This window comes from Varanus komodoensis, unplaced genomic scaffold, assembly GCF_004798865.1.
Source record: "Varanus komodoensis strain SLA01 unplaced genomic scaffold, ASM479886v1 scaffold6_1, whole genome shotgun sequence".
Taxonomy (NCBI): domain Eukaryota; kingdom Metazoa; phylum Chordata; class Lepidosauria; order Squamata; family Varanidae; genus Varanus; species Varanus komodoensis.
Genome location: NW_025336345.1, coordinates 1,179,119 through 1,194,690, shown reverse-complemented (window position 1 = coordinate 1,194,690; position 15,572 = coordinate 1,179,119). Strand labels below are relative to the sequence as shown.

Below are 15,572 nucleotides of genomic sequence, written 5' to 3'. Positions count from 1 at the left end.
GGACCCACACCAAAGAAAACCAGATAGAACCCATACCATAGCAAAAGAAAGGAACAAAACAAGCTAACGTGCCCCCCCCCCAAAAAAAAAAAAAAAAAGAGAACCCCCAGGCAAAACACATGTCTCTTTCCTTGCCAGCTCCAGCCTGCCTCTCTCTTCTTTATGGGCAGTTGGGCATGCTTCAAAACAAAGCACTGGGCTGCAGCCCGACCACTCACCATGTTTATTTTCTAAGAAGACTTGAAGCCCAGAGGCATACTTGGAAACAAAGATGAAGCTAGAGGCTGATACTTTTGCTTTGCAGCATTCCAGTTTCCCAGGACAGACAACATGCCAGGACAGACTAGGAGCGCGGTGGGCTCAGAAAAGCTCAGTAAACCACGCAAATAAAAGGTAGCTGTTGTAAAATGTTTGCTATTTGTACCTTTAATTAATTAATTAAAATTTATCCTGTACTGTTCTAAACTGTCCGGAGACCTTTGGCTATGGGGCAGTATAGAGACAAAATTAAGTATAATGATAATGACAGCCTAGTTTTACTCGGAGCTCTAGGGATATATGCCTGGAACTGAATAGGCTTAGGCTGTATGATTAACAATAATTCTTTATAAATCTAGGATAGGCTCTGGTCATGTCCCAGAAGGATAGCGAGTCCTTGCAAGAAGATAAATATGAGCCCAAAGAAAATGATCAGAAGACAGAGGAGGCTGAACCTGCTGAAACTAATGACACAGCAGCTGGGCCTGTGGCTATGACACGGAAGAGACCTGAAGCCAGAACCACTAATGCTGCTGTTTCACAAGAGCCACTGGGCCAGAATGTGCAGGTATTTGTGCTTAAATTTTAGCTTACTTCCTGGTGTTCATGGCTTCAACCGAGTACACTTGATAGCAAGACTTAGAAACTGAGAGGGTCCCTTCAGATGCAGTGAACATGACATACTGTCATAGAACTGTAGGGGGAAGATACAGCTGTGTTTTATAAGTTCTCTGTGCATGGAAACAATGCATCACTGATACTAGGAAGGGTGCATGAATGCATCACTGATATTAGGAAGGGGGCATGGGTCAGTGGTGAGAGGCATTCTTTGCATGCAAAAGGTCCCAGGTTCAATCCTTGGCATCTCTAGGTGGAGCTGGGAAACAATCCTGCCTGAAACCTTGGGGAGCCATTGCTGACAGTCTGTGTAGGTAGTACTGGGCGAGACGGACTGATGGTCTGACTCAATCTACAGCAGTTTCCTTTGTTCCTATGTTATATTTGTAATCTCGGGGCTACCTGAGTCATGGAGAAGCAAGATGGAAATGGGCAACTTTCCCCATGTAAAGAAGGTGGGGATGCAGCTATGGAGAGTGTCGTTGTGGCTTCCTGCTGAGTATTCATGTAAAGAAAAGGAACGCTTCTGCTTGCTTGCTTTGGTGAAACTGTAGAAGTCTATAACGGTTAATACCTATTCAGTGCTTGGAGGTATCTGAATAGAAAAGCAGCAGTGACTTCTATATATGTCTTCTCAGAAGTAAGACTCAAAGAGATAACATACTTATATATGTATGTATATAGAACTGCAGCCTGAAAAGGCCTTTTCATTTTGATGTTGCTGCATCTCTTCTGTACTCACCCTAGCTTGCTTCTATATCCTTATTATATTCATTATATTTCAGTACTGTTCATTAGTTGGAACACTTTGGGCAGTTCACAAAAGATAAAACCCCAAAATGCAGCATGATAAAATGTGAAACCTCTAGAAGTTTAATGCATAGTAAAACCAGAGTAAAAACCAGTAGCAGTGCAGAGATCTAAACAAACTACACCACATTTAAACACAAAACTGAAGGACTAAAAAACAAAAGAAAAATTTGTTCACCTACTGCTGAAAAGGGCACAGTGTAGGCACCAGGTGAGCTTCTCTGTGGAGTATATTGCACAGCTGGGGTATCGCCACTGAAAAGGCCTTCTTCTCAGTAAGCACTGCCTTACCTTATTTTAGTCTGCTTGCATGTAATTAACCCACCATTTGCTATAGCTTCTCCTGGGTGTATTCTGCAGCCTTTCCGAATGCTCATAATCCAATTAGGGATTGCTATGTCCCATATGAACCTGGATACTATAGGTGAATCATAGGTTAAACAACCCACAGTTAACATAATTTCTAACTATAGGTTAACTTCTCTTCTCAGCCTTGAGAAGGGACATGATGTCCCTCTACAAATACCTTAAAGACTGTCACAAGGAGGAAGGTCAAGATCTCTTCTTGCTGATGCCAGAGTGTAGGACACGGAATAATCAATTCAAGTTGCGACAACCCATTTTCGGGCTAGATATCAGGAAAAGCTTCCTCGCTGTCAGAGCACTATAGCAGTGGAACCAGCTGCCTAGAGAGGTTTGGGCTCTCCCACACTAGAGACCTTCAGAAAGAAACTGGACAGCCACCTGAGTGGGATGGTGCAACTTGCTGTCCTGCAACAGCAAATGATTGGACCCAATGTCCTTCATGGCCCCTTTCCACTCTACTATTCTATGATTCTATGAACTGTGGGTTGTTAACTGTGGGTTAACTGTGGGTTAACTGTTTAACCCACAGTTAATCTGTAGTGTCCAGTTTGCCCTGTAGCAGTACTTTATCAAAGGCTGAATATTCAAAGTAGTAGTGGAATACAAATTACCACCATTTCATGCAAATCAATGTCAATATGTTCCCTAAACTATTTGAACTCCATTGTTTACTTTCTCAACTTTGCTGTCTATCTGCTCAGCCTATCACTCTTCTTTCCAACTGTATATCACTTTGAGCAATGTATGGTGGAAATAGCGGCACACAATCAGTGGTAATATAAAAACAGCAAGGGTTTGTAATGAGGCAATCTTGGTCTCTGTCCCACAAAGCTCTGGGAGATCTGTCATCCTGTTCCTTTCTGTATAGCTATCCTATGAGTCTTTCTTGAATCAAATTTCAGAAATTACTGGAAAAAATCCCATTTTTATTATTTTTTCTGAATTATTTTAGAATACTTAAATGATACTATTGCAAATAATTATTTGATATAGATTGCAGGTTTAATAACTACAAAATTAGTATTGCTTTATATCAGGACTCTCCTGTGCGCCATTGCTCATAGGTTGGTATACATATGTTTGGAATGTGGCGTTCCTAAACAAATTAATTCATAAGAAATCAAGAAAAGAGCTGCACCCAAACAGGTAACTTGAAAATGGAATTAATTTCTCACATACTATGATAATTAATTTGAGAGCTGCATACCACCATATACAACTCAATTTGGTAGTTAAATTTTTATCTAGTCTTTCCATACTAAGTGTCTAAGCCAGCTAACAATCAAACATATATTGCTATTTCATAGTGTAAAACAAGTATAGGATAGCATTATAAATATATATATTTCCTGACTTCATTCTCCTGGCTGGAAATAAGATTAGGGTGCAGTCCTATGTGTATTTCGACAGGAAGAGGCATAGGTGGTTGGGAGAAGCTGGGAACTGTTGGATTTTTTTCTGTCTAAGGTATGTATTACACTATGTAAAGGTATGTATTACACTGTACCGTTAATGAACAAGAACATCTTATCCCAGAGATGTAATGTAAAGTTTGGTCACTTCCTTTCCCCCCCTTAAAGGCCTCCAATGTCATCAAGGAGTCACAAACAGGATGGGGATACTGGGGAAGCTGGGGAAAATCACTCCTCTCAACTGCTTCTGCGACGGTTGCTACTGTAGGTAAGACTTGTAAAAATTATGTAGTAGATGTTTCAGTCAAAATCAAATAGGAGGAGGAGTTGTAGTGGAGGAGACAGAGGCAGGCAGAGGCGAGTCGAGGCGAGGCAGAGACAGGCCTGCACTAGCCCAGCTTAAAGTCTTTTATTTTCTAAGAGTCAGTTGAAGAGAAGTTCTGGATTAGCTGATTGCTGATTAACTGAAGGGGAGTGGCCTGATCAGCTAGCAGCAGTTGTGTGGGTGAGGTGATTCATTCTGGTTCCTGACTCCAAGTGGAGCACATCAGAGCAAACTGCCACCTGGTCTAGGGCTTCTGGGATATAAGCAGCCAGGATCCTGGGGATCAAGTGAACAGGGAGAGCAATTTGGTGGAGGAGGCCAAGGGGGAGGGCCCTAACATTTTATCTCCCCCCTCCTTGTTTCTTTCCTTTATTTCACCTTACTTCCTCCCCGCACATGGTGGCACAAACAATGCACCAGGGAGACTCCACAGTGGTGGCCTGCAACCATTGCAACTGCTGTACTCTAGTACCGCATTACAGGAAAAGGCGAGAGCACAGGAGCAGTGAGTGCCTACCCTCGGACAGTAAAAGAAAGTGAAGAGTTTCTAGACAGAGCGGAGGAGCTGCAACAGGTCAGTGTAGTCCAGAAGCAGAAAGAGCAACAGCAGGCTGAGGCAGCAGAAGAGAACCCTGAGAGAAGGGAAAATGAGGAAACTCACTGGAACAGAGGGACAGTTAGATGCAGAAGACCTAGAAAACACTCTGCACCCATGGAAGCAGTGGAACTCTTGAACCACTTCAAGTTACTTGAGGAAAAGACGTGTGAGAAACCCACTGTGAAAGAACTACATGACACACTGGGTAACTCTGCAAAAGAGACAAAAGACCAATCAAGCAAGGAAAAGGATAGCAAAGTTTGCAAGGAGAAGGAGAAGAATGCTCATTGTGCGAGATTCCCTCTTGCGCAGGATGGAAAAATACTTATGTCATGGTGACCCAGAGGATTGTCAAGTATGCTGGTTAAAGATATAACCTGCAAGTTCGCACAACTCTTACGACTCACTGACAAATATCCCTTCCTTCTCTTCCATGTGGGAACTAATGACACTGCCATGAGAGGCTTTGCTGAAATAACATCAGACTCCGAAGCTCTAGGGAGGAAAATAAAATATAACGGGGCCCAGATAGTCTTCTTCTCAATCCTACCAGTACGTGGAAGAGGAATTGTTAGGAAAAGAAAAATCTTTCAAGTGAATGACTGGCTACGATGGTGATAATGTAAAGAGAGATTTGAATTCTGGGAACACAAGCTAAGCTTCCTGGAAGGTGGACTATTGGCAAATGATGGGCTGCACCTCACAAAGAACGGGAAGCAGATGTTTGGTCACTACATGAAAAACGTCATCAGGAGAGCTTTAAACTAAAAACCTATAGGGAGGGAGATGTGCAGCATGGCATACCATCACCTGGCAAATACTTATATATTCCAGCAGAGAAAAAACCTCAAGCAGGGCCCAACACCAGTCTCCCAAAAAAAGCATAGGAAGAAAACCAGGGCACAGCGAGAATGAACTTCTACACCAATGCCCAGAAATGACATGAACTTGAGCTCACAAGGGCAATTAGGATCTTATAGGAATAACTGAAACTTGGTGGGAAGACTCACATGGCTGGAATTCTACAATTGATGGATCAACCTGTCCAAGAAAAACAGAAAGGACAGAAGGGAGGTGGAGTTGCACTACATGCAAGAGACACATGTATCTGCACAGAAATACAAGAAGAGGAACTTAGCAGCCCCATTGAAAGCATCTGGCTAAATTTAAAGGGAGCCAAAAATAAGAAAAAGGAATGTGAAGAAGAAGCAGAAGCAGCAGAAGCAGCAGCAGAAGAAAGCCTTCTTCACATACATCCAGAACAAAAGACATGAGAAAGAGAAGGGTGTCCAGCTACTTAAACTGGATGGCAGAGTGATAACAGACAACAAGGAAAAGGCAGAGCCACTCAGTTCCTACTTCACCCCAGTCTTCTCCCACAAGGAAATCTGCAATCAAGAGGAATTACAAGCTGGATGTGAGAGATGGCAGCCCAAGACTGATAGACAAATGGCCAAGGAATACCTAGATGGAATAAACACTTTCAAATTTCTAGGGCCCGATGAACTCCATCCCAGAGTCATAAAATTGCTAGGGGAGGAACTCTCAGAACCACTGGCTATTATCTTCAATAAATCTTGGAATATAGGAGAAGTGCCAGATGACTGGAGAAGGGCTAATGTTGTCCTTATCTTCAAATAGGGAAAAAAGATGAATCTTTGAACTAACTTTGAATAGACCAGTTAGTCTGACATCAATCCCTGGAAAAACTCTGGAGCAAATGATTAAAAAATCCATCTACAAGCATCTTGAAGAAAATGCAGTGATTAATTGAAGCCAACATGGATTTATGAAAAATAAATCCTGTCAGATTAATTTAATCTCATTTTTTGTCTGGGTAACCTTCCAAATGGACAAAGAGAACACTGTGGACAGAATCTACCTAGACTTTAGCAAAGCTTTCGATATAGTGCCACATGACATTCTGATATGCAAATTAGCAAAAAATAGATTAGATGGAAAAACTATTAGGTGGATCCAAAATTAGCTGCTAAATCGGACACAAAGAGTGTTCATCAATGGCATGTTCTCAAACTGGATGGCGGTAACTAGTGGGGTGCCACAGGCTTCAGTCTTGGGCCCAGTGCTCTTCAACATCTTTATTAACAATTTAGATGAGAAAGTACAAGGAAAGATAATCAGATTTGCAGACGATACAGAACTGGGTAGAATAGCAAACACCCTAGGAGACAGAATGAAGTTCCAGGGCAATCCTGATAAACTTGAACATTGGGCTCAAAGCAACAGAATGAGATTCAATAAGGACAAGTGTCAAGTTCTCTACCTAAGAAAAAGGAGCCAAATGCATTTATACAAAATGGGAAATATGTGGCTTCACAGAACTGAAAAGAAAAAAGATCTCAGAGTAATTGTGTACAATAGGCTAAACATGAACCAGCAATGCAATGCAGCCACCAAAAGGGCAAGTGCTATTTTGGAATGCATGAACAGATGTATTACTTCCAAATCATGAGATTTCAGATTTAAGAAAGATGCAGGAAAATAAGAAAGGTTCCAGAGGAGGGCAACCAAAATGATCCAGGGTTTGGAAACACTGCCCTATGAAGAGAGACTGGGAGAACTGGGCATGCTCAGCCTTGAGAAGAGAAGACTGCGGGGGGACATGGTAATTTCTATTAGTACCTCAAAGGCTGTCACAAAGAGGAAGGTCAAGATCTCTTCTTGCTGATGCCAGAGTGTAGGACACAGAATCATCAATTCAAGTTGCAACTACCCAGAGTCAGGCTGGACATCAGGAAAAGCTTCCTCACTGTCAGAGCGATATGACAGTGGAACCAGCTGCCTAGAGAGGTGGTGGGCTCTCCCACACTAGAGACATTCCAAAAGAAACTGGACAGCCACCTGAGTGAGATGGTATAATGTGGTGTCCTGCAACAGCAAGGGGTTGGACTCAATGGTTTCATGGCCCCTTCCAACTCTACTATTCTATGATTTAATGATTCTATGAAATAAACTTTCTTATCAAGAATGTTAGCTTCCTATCCCTCTCCTCTCTCTTTTGTTTTTAAAAGTTAATACTAGAAATGTGGAATGCTAGAGAAAATGCAGAACAACTATCAAACTGATCAAGAAATAGTTTAAGTGTATTACAATTGTAGACAGTTTACAAGTTCTTACAAAATGTGTACCTTCCCTCTTAATGAAAGAAAAAAAGGTACTTTGTTTAAAATGAATATTATGCTTATGGCTAGATAGGGGCATGCGTTGTTCATTTATTTGTATTTTTCCCAAATGCAGTATACTACCTCGAACAGTTCCACTGTATTGACCTAGTTTTTGCTTGCTTGACAAAGTAATTATTTTTTCCTTAGGACTAAAGTAATATCTCTGCTTTCTTTAGGTCATGGAATCTCAAACGTCATTGAAAAAGCTGAGACCTCTCTTGGGATCCCCAGCCCAAGCGAATTACCACCTGAGGCTAAAGATGCTATGGAAGGTCAGTTCTTATTTAGGATGAAAGCAAGTTGAAGTTGGCTGACTGTGGAACTGTGAAGAATGATGCTATGTTAATTGAACTACATCTTCCTCAAGGGAATTGGTTCTTTATTGCCAGAGAAACAGGCTGTTCCACTGTCACAGCCTTATTTAGAAACTGTGGGTTTTTTCATAAGTTGTTTCTACTGCCTTCTTTTGTCTGAGATTCCTACATATCACTTTGCTAGAAGAAAGATGTGAACCTGGAGTGGTTCCTGCTGAATAGCTTCGGATGGGAAGTTGGAATGGGATGAATGGAGGGCACATAGGCAGTCACTGCTGCATGTTCCCAGTACCCTTTAGCTCAGTAGAGATGAGAATGCAGATCTCTATAAACATAAGGGACGCACTGCTAGTTGTACACGGTGGAATGTATCCAGAAAAACGCATTACTATATTCCTACACATCTGTGGACCTGCTCAGAGTGTCCTTGCATTGGAAGTAGGTTGGGAGTGGCTATTGCAGAGTAATAGTTCTTTTCAGTAATAGTTCCCAAGTTATGGAATACCTTCCCCTGAGAAGTCTACCTGCTCCCTACTTTGTTAACTCTTCAGACAAGAACTTTAATTTTTCTGCAGTGTTAATACTTGGTTTGTTTCTGTTGGTTCTTTGACTGATAGATGGTATATAAATGTATGAATGGATAAATAAATGTTGTGTTTTTGAATAGTTTTATCTTTGTGATATGCTTTTAGACCTACTTATGTTGCCCACTTTAGTCTCTGCTACTTTTAGTTGCTGTTTTACCTGATATTTTTTAAGCTGTTGTGATATTTTGATTTGATGTAGATTTTATTTAAATGTCAAGAGTGATAAGATCTACTGAGTAACTAATACCTTTTAGAAATAAAATTAATAATAGTTTAAATGCACAAAGAGACATTGACTTATTTGAATCAGTACCTCTCTGGGCAATTTGCAATGGTACAGCTCTAATTCTATTGTATTTCATTGTATTTTATCGTGTTGTAAGCCGCCCCGAGGTTTCGGCAAGAAATGGCATAGAAATGTAATAATAATAATAATAATAATAATAATAATAATAATAATAATAATTCCCACATATTGAACTGATTCTAGGATTTTGTAATACTGAAATCCTATTGCTGCCTTCATTTCAGAAAGCCAGAAGTCTGAAGAAGGTAACAAGGGCAAAGGAGATACTGAAGAACCTTCACCTGTTAGTGGTGCTTTTGGAATGTTTTCTACCATCTCTGCTGCTGTTCAAAGCACAGTGAGTAAGAATGAAAGTAATACATGAACATTGTTTTGTTTTATTTTGAATCTTTTGTTCTCCCCTCTATTCATGCTGAAGTTGCTACATTGTGGATCATTTGAATGGTCATTCAGTTGCAGAGCCCTGTGTAAAATTTCTGACTATTAATAACTGAGTTGTTGGTTATGAGTAAGAAACCTGTGACATGTCTAGAGCTTGTTCCTGTTGGAGAAGTGTGTTAAATTAGAGAGCCTGACTAAAAATAGAAGTTCTAGTTTTGAGATTTCAGATTTTAAACAGGATGGCATTCCTTCATGGAAGAGGATTTCCTCCTGGTACCGGGCTCTGTGCATTGCTCAACCTAGATTTCATGTTTAATTGGAATGGATGACAGAGGTTGAATGTCTTATGCATGCAGTTGCAAAAGAGACATTATCTTGTAGTTTGTGGACTTTGCTAAGAGGTAGCGATGGTGTTAAACTTTGTAATGACGAGGTTCAGAATGCAACTTTGGTGCAGTAATAATGAGCAAGTGCTTTGAATAATATAGTAATTATTTAATAAATTTATAGTCCTCTTTTCAGGATAACAACCCTCATGAAATGGGTTAAACCTTACGTTAAAATGCATAATCAAACAATATTCAATACATAAATCATAATAAATGAGATACAACAAATAAGGTAAGAGCAGATAAAAGCTTAGTTAAAAACACAGCATGCTGAAATTAACCAAATGCTGAGTGGCATAAATAAATATTTAGAATTAGCATGAAGGCTAATGAAGAGGGGGAAGGTCCTGTGTCCTTCTTGGCATGGCAAATATGTGAGGCCCTGTAGAAATAGCTTATGCTTCCCTCTCCAATCACTTTCCCAGCCCAAATTACTCTTTTGAGCTAGGAAACTCCCTCCTACCAGAGTAGGTGTGTCTTTCTCTCTTCACTGGAGGAAGGATTCTTTGTCTATCTTACATTGATCTGAAACCAAACTCAGCCATAAAAACCAGAAATGCAACACTCTTGGCTGTATCTGCATCTTACTGCATATAATCATATGCTTTTAACCAGAAATGCAACACTCTTGGCTGTATCTGCATCTTACTGCATATAATCATATGCTTTTGTTAAAGACTTTATCTTGTTTTGGATGTTTCAACTGTTAGAATAAAGGGTGCATTCTTTCTTGTAGCTTCTTAGGGATAGTGATAATTTGTTCCCAGGGTTTCCAGCATGTGACTATGCTATGTTATAAGCGTATGCTTTCAAAGCCATGTCTTGTATTTCACTCCTCTTTTTTAAAGTGCGCAAATCTGTTTTCTAGGGGAAAACTGTTATTACTGGAGGCTTGGATGCCTTAGAATTTATTGGTAAGAAGACTATGGATGTGATAGCTGAAGGTGACCCTGGATTCAAGAAAACCAAAGGTCTGATGAGCAGAAATTCCACACTCTCTCAGGTATTCAAGCTCCCACAACAAGAGTAGGTTATTTCTGGGCTCTCAGGAACAAATGCTCCTTCCTTAGAATGTTTCATGGTAGAATGCCAAATGTTGCGGACATGAACTTCTTTTTCTCTATTATTTTATTTTTCAGTACAGGAGTTCTAATGCATTAGCTTTTCCATTCGTAGATCTTGCGAGAGGCAAAGGAGAGAGAAGAGCAGCGGACAGCTACTGAGGTTTCCATGGCTACTGAGAAGAAAGCCCATTATGGGCTACTCTTTGATGAATTTCAGGGTCTTTCTCATTTGGAAGCCTTAGAGATGCTTTCCAGAGAGAGTGAATCAAAGGTAATGGCCTTGAGCAATTTTCTCTTCTCAAGAGTTGAAGCAGAATAAGCCTAGGTACTCCTCTGTATAAACTCTGGGGAATGAGTCCTTCTGTAGATTCCACATGAGCACAAGTAAATGAAAACCAGTAAAAGCAGGGAAAACAGCCTTCTGCTTTCCCTTGGTGTTTCTTTCCTCTTTGTGTAGTGTTTTAAAGTAAAGGCTTTCTTCATTTTTATTGCTCTCACCAGCTAGGCCATTGATATTTTTTTTAAAATTGGCATTTTGAAGTTTGACAGCTTTAAAATTGTATTCCCTTATGGAGGAGAAGGAGGGTATACAGATGCTATGCTCCTCTTCTCAAAAAGAGCATTGCTTTCATGGGTAGCCCGCCATTAGTGCTGCTGCTTTACTTTTCATACCAATTACAAAACCTTTCTACTAGTGGGTTTATGATTCTCTCTGTGACTTTTTTCCATTTAATCAGGTGAAGTCAGTTATAAGCACACTCTCTGGAGAGGAGCTGGATACTATAAAGGCCGAATTGGAACAGCTCAAAGAAGCATTTTCGTTAGCAGAATTTTGTGATGATGAAGAAGAAGAAAAGAGAGGTAATCATGAGAATTCTGAAATACAACTGTGAAAGCAGACTTCTACAATGATTGAATGGCAAATTCATTAATTCTGCAATATGTGTGCGGCAGTAGCTTATGATGGACAGAAGAATGATAATAAGAGCAGGCCTAGTGAGTCATATCAATTGTTCATCGTGCCATTATTCCATTTCTGACAGAGGCCATTTCTTTAGAATGGAATAGACTTAAAGGAAGTCTAGGACAACACAGGACATTAGCTGAGTTATAGAATTATAGAATAGTAGAGTTGGAAAGGGCCATGCAGGCCATCAGTCCAACCCCCTGCTGTTGTAGGACACCACATTATGCCATCCCACTCAGGTGGCTGTCCAGTTTCTTTCTGAATGTCTCTAGTGTGGGAGAGCCCAAACCTCTCTAGGCAGCTGGTTCCACTGTCGTATTGCCCTGACAGTGAGGAAGCTTTTCCTGATATCTAGCCTGAAACTGGGTTGTCCTTTATGCTTATCTGCTTTTTTCAGAAGAATGTCCTTGGCCAGCTTATTCCTACCATCGATATTTTGGTAATTTAACTTCCATTCATTGTTACATGTGTATCTTTCTTTTCTTTCAAGAAGCTTTGCATTGCAGTACATGGGATGATCCCTCCTTTTTTTTTCCCTTGACTGCAGTCCTGTGAACTAGATGAGGGTTCAGTGAAAGTGACCCATCCAAGGTGACCCAGTGAAATTCAAGCAGGACTTGGAGTCCAGGTCTCCATTATCCAGGCCCAGCAATCCAACAGGGACCCATGAGGTTTCTAGTTCTAGTTCATTGTTTCTGCTCGCAGAGTTGACCACTGCCTGAATCTCTAGAAGTAGCTGTGCATCTCCTGCCTAAGCTTAAATGCACAATATTGCACTTAACCAATGGAGATATGAAGACTACAGCAGGGGTTTCTTTGGCCTGTGCTGGAAAAGCACTGCAGCCCTGTTCAGCATTCCTGTATTGCAAGGAAGAAAAATATTCTGAGTTCTTCATGGGAAGGAAGTCAGTTGTGGTAGATGGTTTATTTTTAACAAACTAAAGTTGTGGTGTGGTTGGGAAACTGGGTCTAGGTTTCACTCAGCTCACTGGGTGATCCTAGGCCAGTCATGAACTCTCAGCCTGACTTACCTCACAGGGCTGTTTTGTGAGCTATGCAGGCTGCCTATGTAAGAGATGCTTTCTTGCCTTCCATCCAACCTGTTGTCACTGCCATTTTAAAATCAAGGTGGCACTGCAGGAGCAGCCTCCTTTTCCAGTGACTCTTTTGCTATCTGAGCTAGTAAGGATTGCTTTAAAATTATTGTTGTTATTGCTGTATCCTGTCTTGTTTGCTCTTACAAGTAACTCAAGTTGGCCCATATGGTCCTCTGTCTCTCTATAGCTTAGTAGTGGAGTTTGTGCTTTGTGCACAAAATGTCCCAATTTCCATCCCCATCATCTTTAGGCAGGGTTACATCTGCCTGAAACCTGGAGAGCTGCTGCTGGTCAGGGTTGACAAAATTTGGCTAGATGGCAAGGGTTGACTCAAAATATAAAGGAGGTTCCCCTGTTCTTTATGTTCTGTTTTATCCTGAAACCCCTGTGAAGTCGATTGGGTTGAGAGCCAGTCACTGGCCCAATGTTATCAAGCACCTTTCATGGCCAAGTGGGGACTAGAGCCCAGAACCTTTGAGTCCTAGTCCAGCACTGTATTCACTGGCTGTCATTAAGGATTGAGCTAGGGGGTGATCTGGGGATCATAGATTAGTGGCACAGCACATGCTATACATCCAAAAGGTTGCAGAGTCAATGCCCAGCTTCTTTGGTTAGGGCTGTGAAAGACTCAGTCCGAACCCTTGCCAGTACAGCGCAAGATGGGCAAATGACTTGTTTCAGTATCAGTGGGGCAGCTGGGCAGTTTTAGAGCCTGAACTTCTGGTCTTACAGTGGTCTTTAGGCAGCCGTTTGTTTCTTCTTTTGGAGCACATGATTCACATTTCTCCCCACCCCTTGCTATTCTGTTCTTTCCAATTGTTTCTCCATCCTAAGAAACAGTTTGAGGAGTACATCAGTAAAAATATCAAGGCTAAAATAATTCTTTAAATATATCAGAAGAAAGAGGCTAAGGAAGCAATTGGGCCATTGGATGATAATAGAATTAAAGGAGTACCAAGGTGGGATGAGGAGATTGCAGAGAAACTGAATGAATTCTTTTTGTCACAGGAGAGGATGAAGAGCAGACACTCTCCCTAAGCTTATGTATTCTGGAAGAGTCCGAGAAATTAGGGCACATAGTAAATTCTCAACCTTATTGACCTACTGAAAGTCAGCAAGTCATCCAGTCCAGATGGTGTCCATCCCAGAGTTTTCAAAGATCTCAGACATGAAATTGTTGACCTTCTAACCTCAAATATTTAAGATATTCAACCTAAAATCAGCCCTTGTACCAGAGGATTGGAGAATGGTCAAGGTAACACCAATTTTTAAAAATGGATCAAGGAAATTACAGGCCAGTTAGCTTAACATCTGTTCTGTGTAAACTGTTTGAAAGCATTAAAGATAAAAGCAGTAAGCACATAGAGGGACAAGCCCTGCTGAAAAAACCAGCATGCCTTCTGCAAGAGAAAGACTTGAATCACTAACCTGTTGGAGTTCTTTGAGAGTGTCAGTAAGCATGTAGACAGGGGTGATACAGTAGAAATCATTTGCTTGGACTTGCAGAAGGCTTTTCACAAAGTCCTTTACCCAAAGGCTACTGAGCAAACTAGGCAGCCATGGAATAAAAGGGGCAGTCCTTATATGTATCACTAACTGATTAAAGAACAGAAGACAGAAGGTGGGAATAAAGGGTGGATTCTTGCAGTGAAAATATGTAGCCACAGGTTTCTGTATCAGGAACAGTGCTTTTCAACCTATACATAAATGATCTAGAATTAGGAGTTAGTAATGCAGTGGCCAAACTTGCTTATAACACTAACCCTTTTTAGGTGGGTAAAACAAAAAGGAATTGTGAGGAGCTCCAAAGGGATCTCTCCAAGCTAGAAGAATGGTCATCAAAATGCCAAATGCAGTTCAGTATAAGCAAATATAAATGTTGGGGCAAAAAATCCCAACTTCAAGGATACACTGATGGGTTCTATACTAGAAGCGACTCAGCAAGAAGGGGATATTGGGGTAATAGATGACAACTAAGTGAAAATGTTGACCCTGTGCGAAATTAGTCTGTAGAAGGCAAACTCCATGCTAGGCATAATTAGGAACAGAATAGAAAGTAGAAGTGCCAAAATCTTACTTCCCCTATACAAATCTTTGGTGCAACCACACTTGGAATATTATGTTTAGTTCTGATTGCCTTACCTGAAAAAGGGCATTACTGAGATGGGAAAAGTAAAGAGAAGGGCAAGAAAAATGATCAGGGGGCTGGAGCAGCTCCCCCGAGGGGTGGCTACATCAACTAGGTCTGTTCAGCTTAGAAAAAAGATGGGTAAAGTGAGGCATGATAAAAGTGTTTAAAGTAATGCATGGTGTAGAGAAAGAAGAGAGAGAGACATTTTTCTCCCTCTTCCATAAAACTTGAAGCTGGAGTCATTCCATGAAGCTGATCGGTGGGAAGTTTAGGACAGATTAAAGGAAAGACTTCTTCACACAGCATATAGTGAAACTATGGGTTTCACTGCCATGGGACGTGGTGGTGCTGGCCACCAATCTGGATGGCCTTTGAAGGGGATTGGACAGATTCACGTGGGAGGAAACTGTCAGGGGCTGCTGGCCCTGCAGACTGTGTGCTGCCTCCGTCACCAGGGGGGTGGCATGCCTGCATGGACCAGTTGCTGAGGGATCCTGTGGGCAGCTGGTCACCCACTGTGTGCACGGAATGCTGGACTAGGTGGACCGTTGGCCTGATCCTGCACGGCTTTTCTTACATTCTTATTCTTGGTATGTTAGAGCAACGAACAAACAAAAGTCAGCCTGCCAATCCATAAGAAAAGAAGTGCTCTGAACCTGTGCGGTCTCAGATTTTCAGCTCACTTAAATTATGGCACAATCATGACTCCAGGACTCCCTGATGTTAGGCACAGTTACTAGGAATAAACCCCATTTTGCTGCAG

General features: G+C 41.2%; 1 protein-coding gene across 4 annotated transcripts in view; it reads left to right on the top strand.

Moving 5' to 3' along the window:
• FAM114A2 (family with sequence similarity 114 member A2) overlaps positions 1–15,572 on the top strand; it is a 35,958-nt gene that overhangs the window by 3,758 nt on the left and 16,628 nt on the right. For 3 of the 4 annotated variants that reach the window (XR_006416675.1, XR_006416677.1, XM_044450975.1), the window contains exons 2-8: positions 618–826; positions 3,633–3,732; positions 7,749–7,844; positions 9,005–9,117; positions 10,419–10,553; positions 10,727–10,885; positions 11,352–11,475. Coding sequence is in view for 1 of the 4 variants with exons in the window: in XM_044450975.1 (XP_044306910.1) it covers positions 632–826; positions 3,633–3,732; positions 7,749–7,844; positions 9,005–9,117; positions 10,419–10,553; positions 10,727–10,885; positions 11,352–11,475 (922 nt within the window). In the remaining 3 variants the exon portion in view is untranslated. Of the gene's footprint in view, positions 1–304; positions 394–617; positions 827–3,632; positions 3,733–7,748; positions 7,845–9,004; positions 9,118–10,418; positions 10,554–10,726; positions 10,886–11,351; positions 11,476–15,572 lie in introns of all 4 variants that reach the window. The other variant, XR_006416676.1, reaches the window with a different exon arrangement.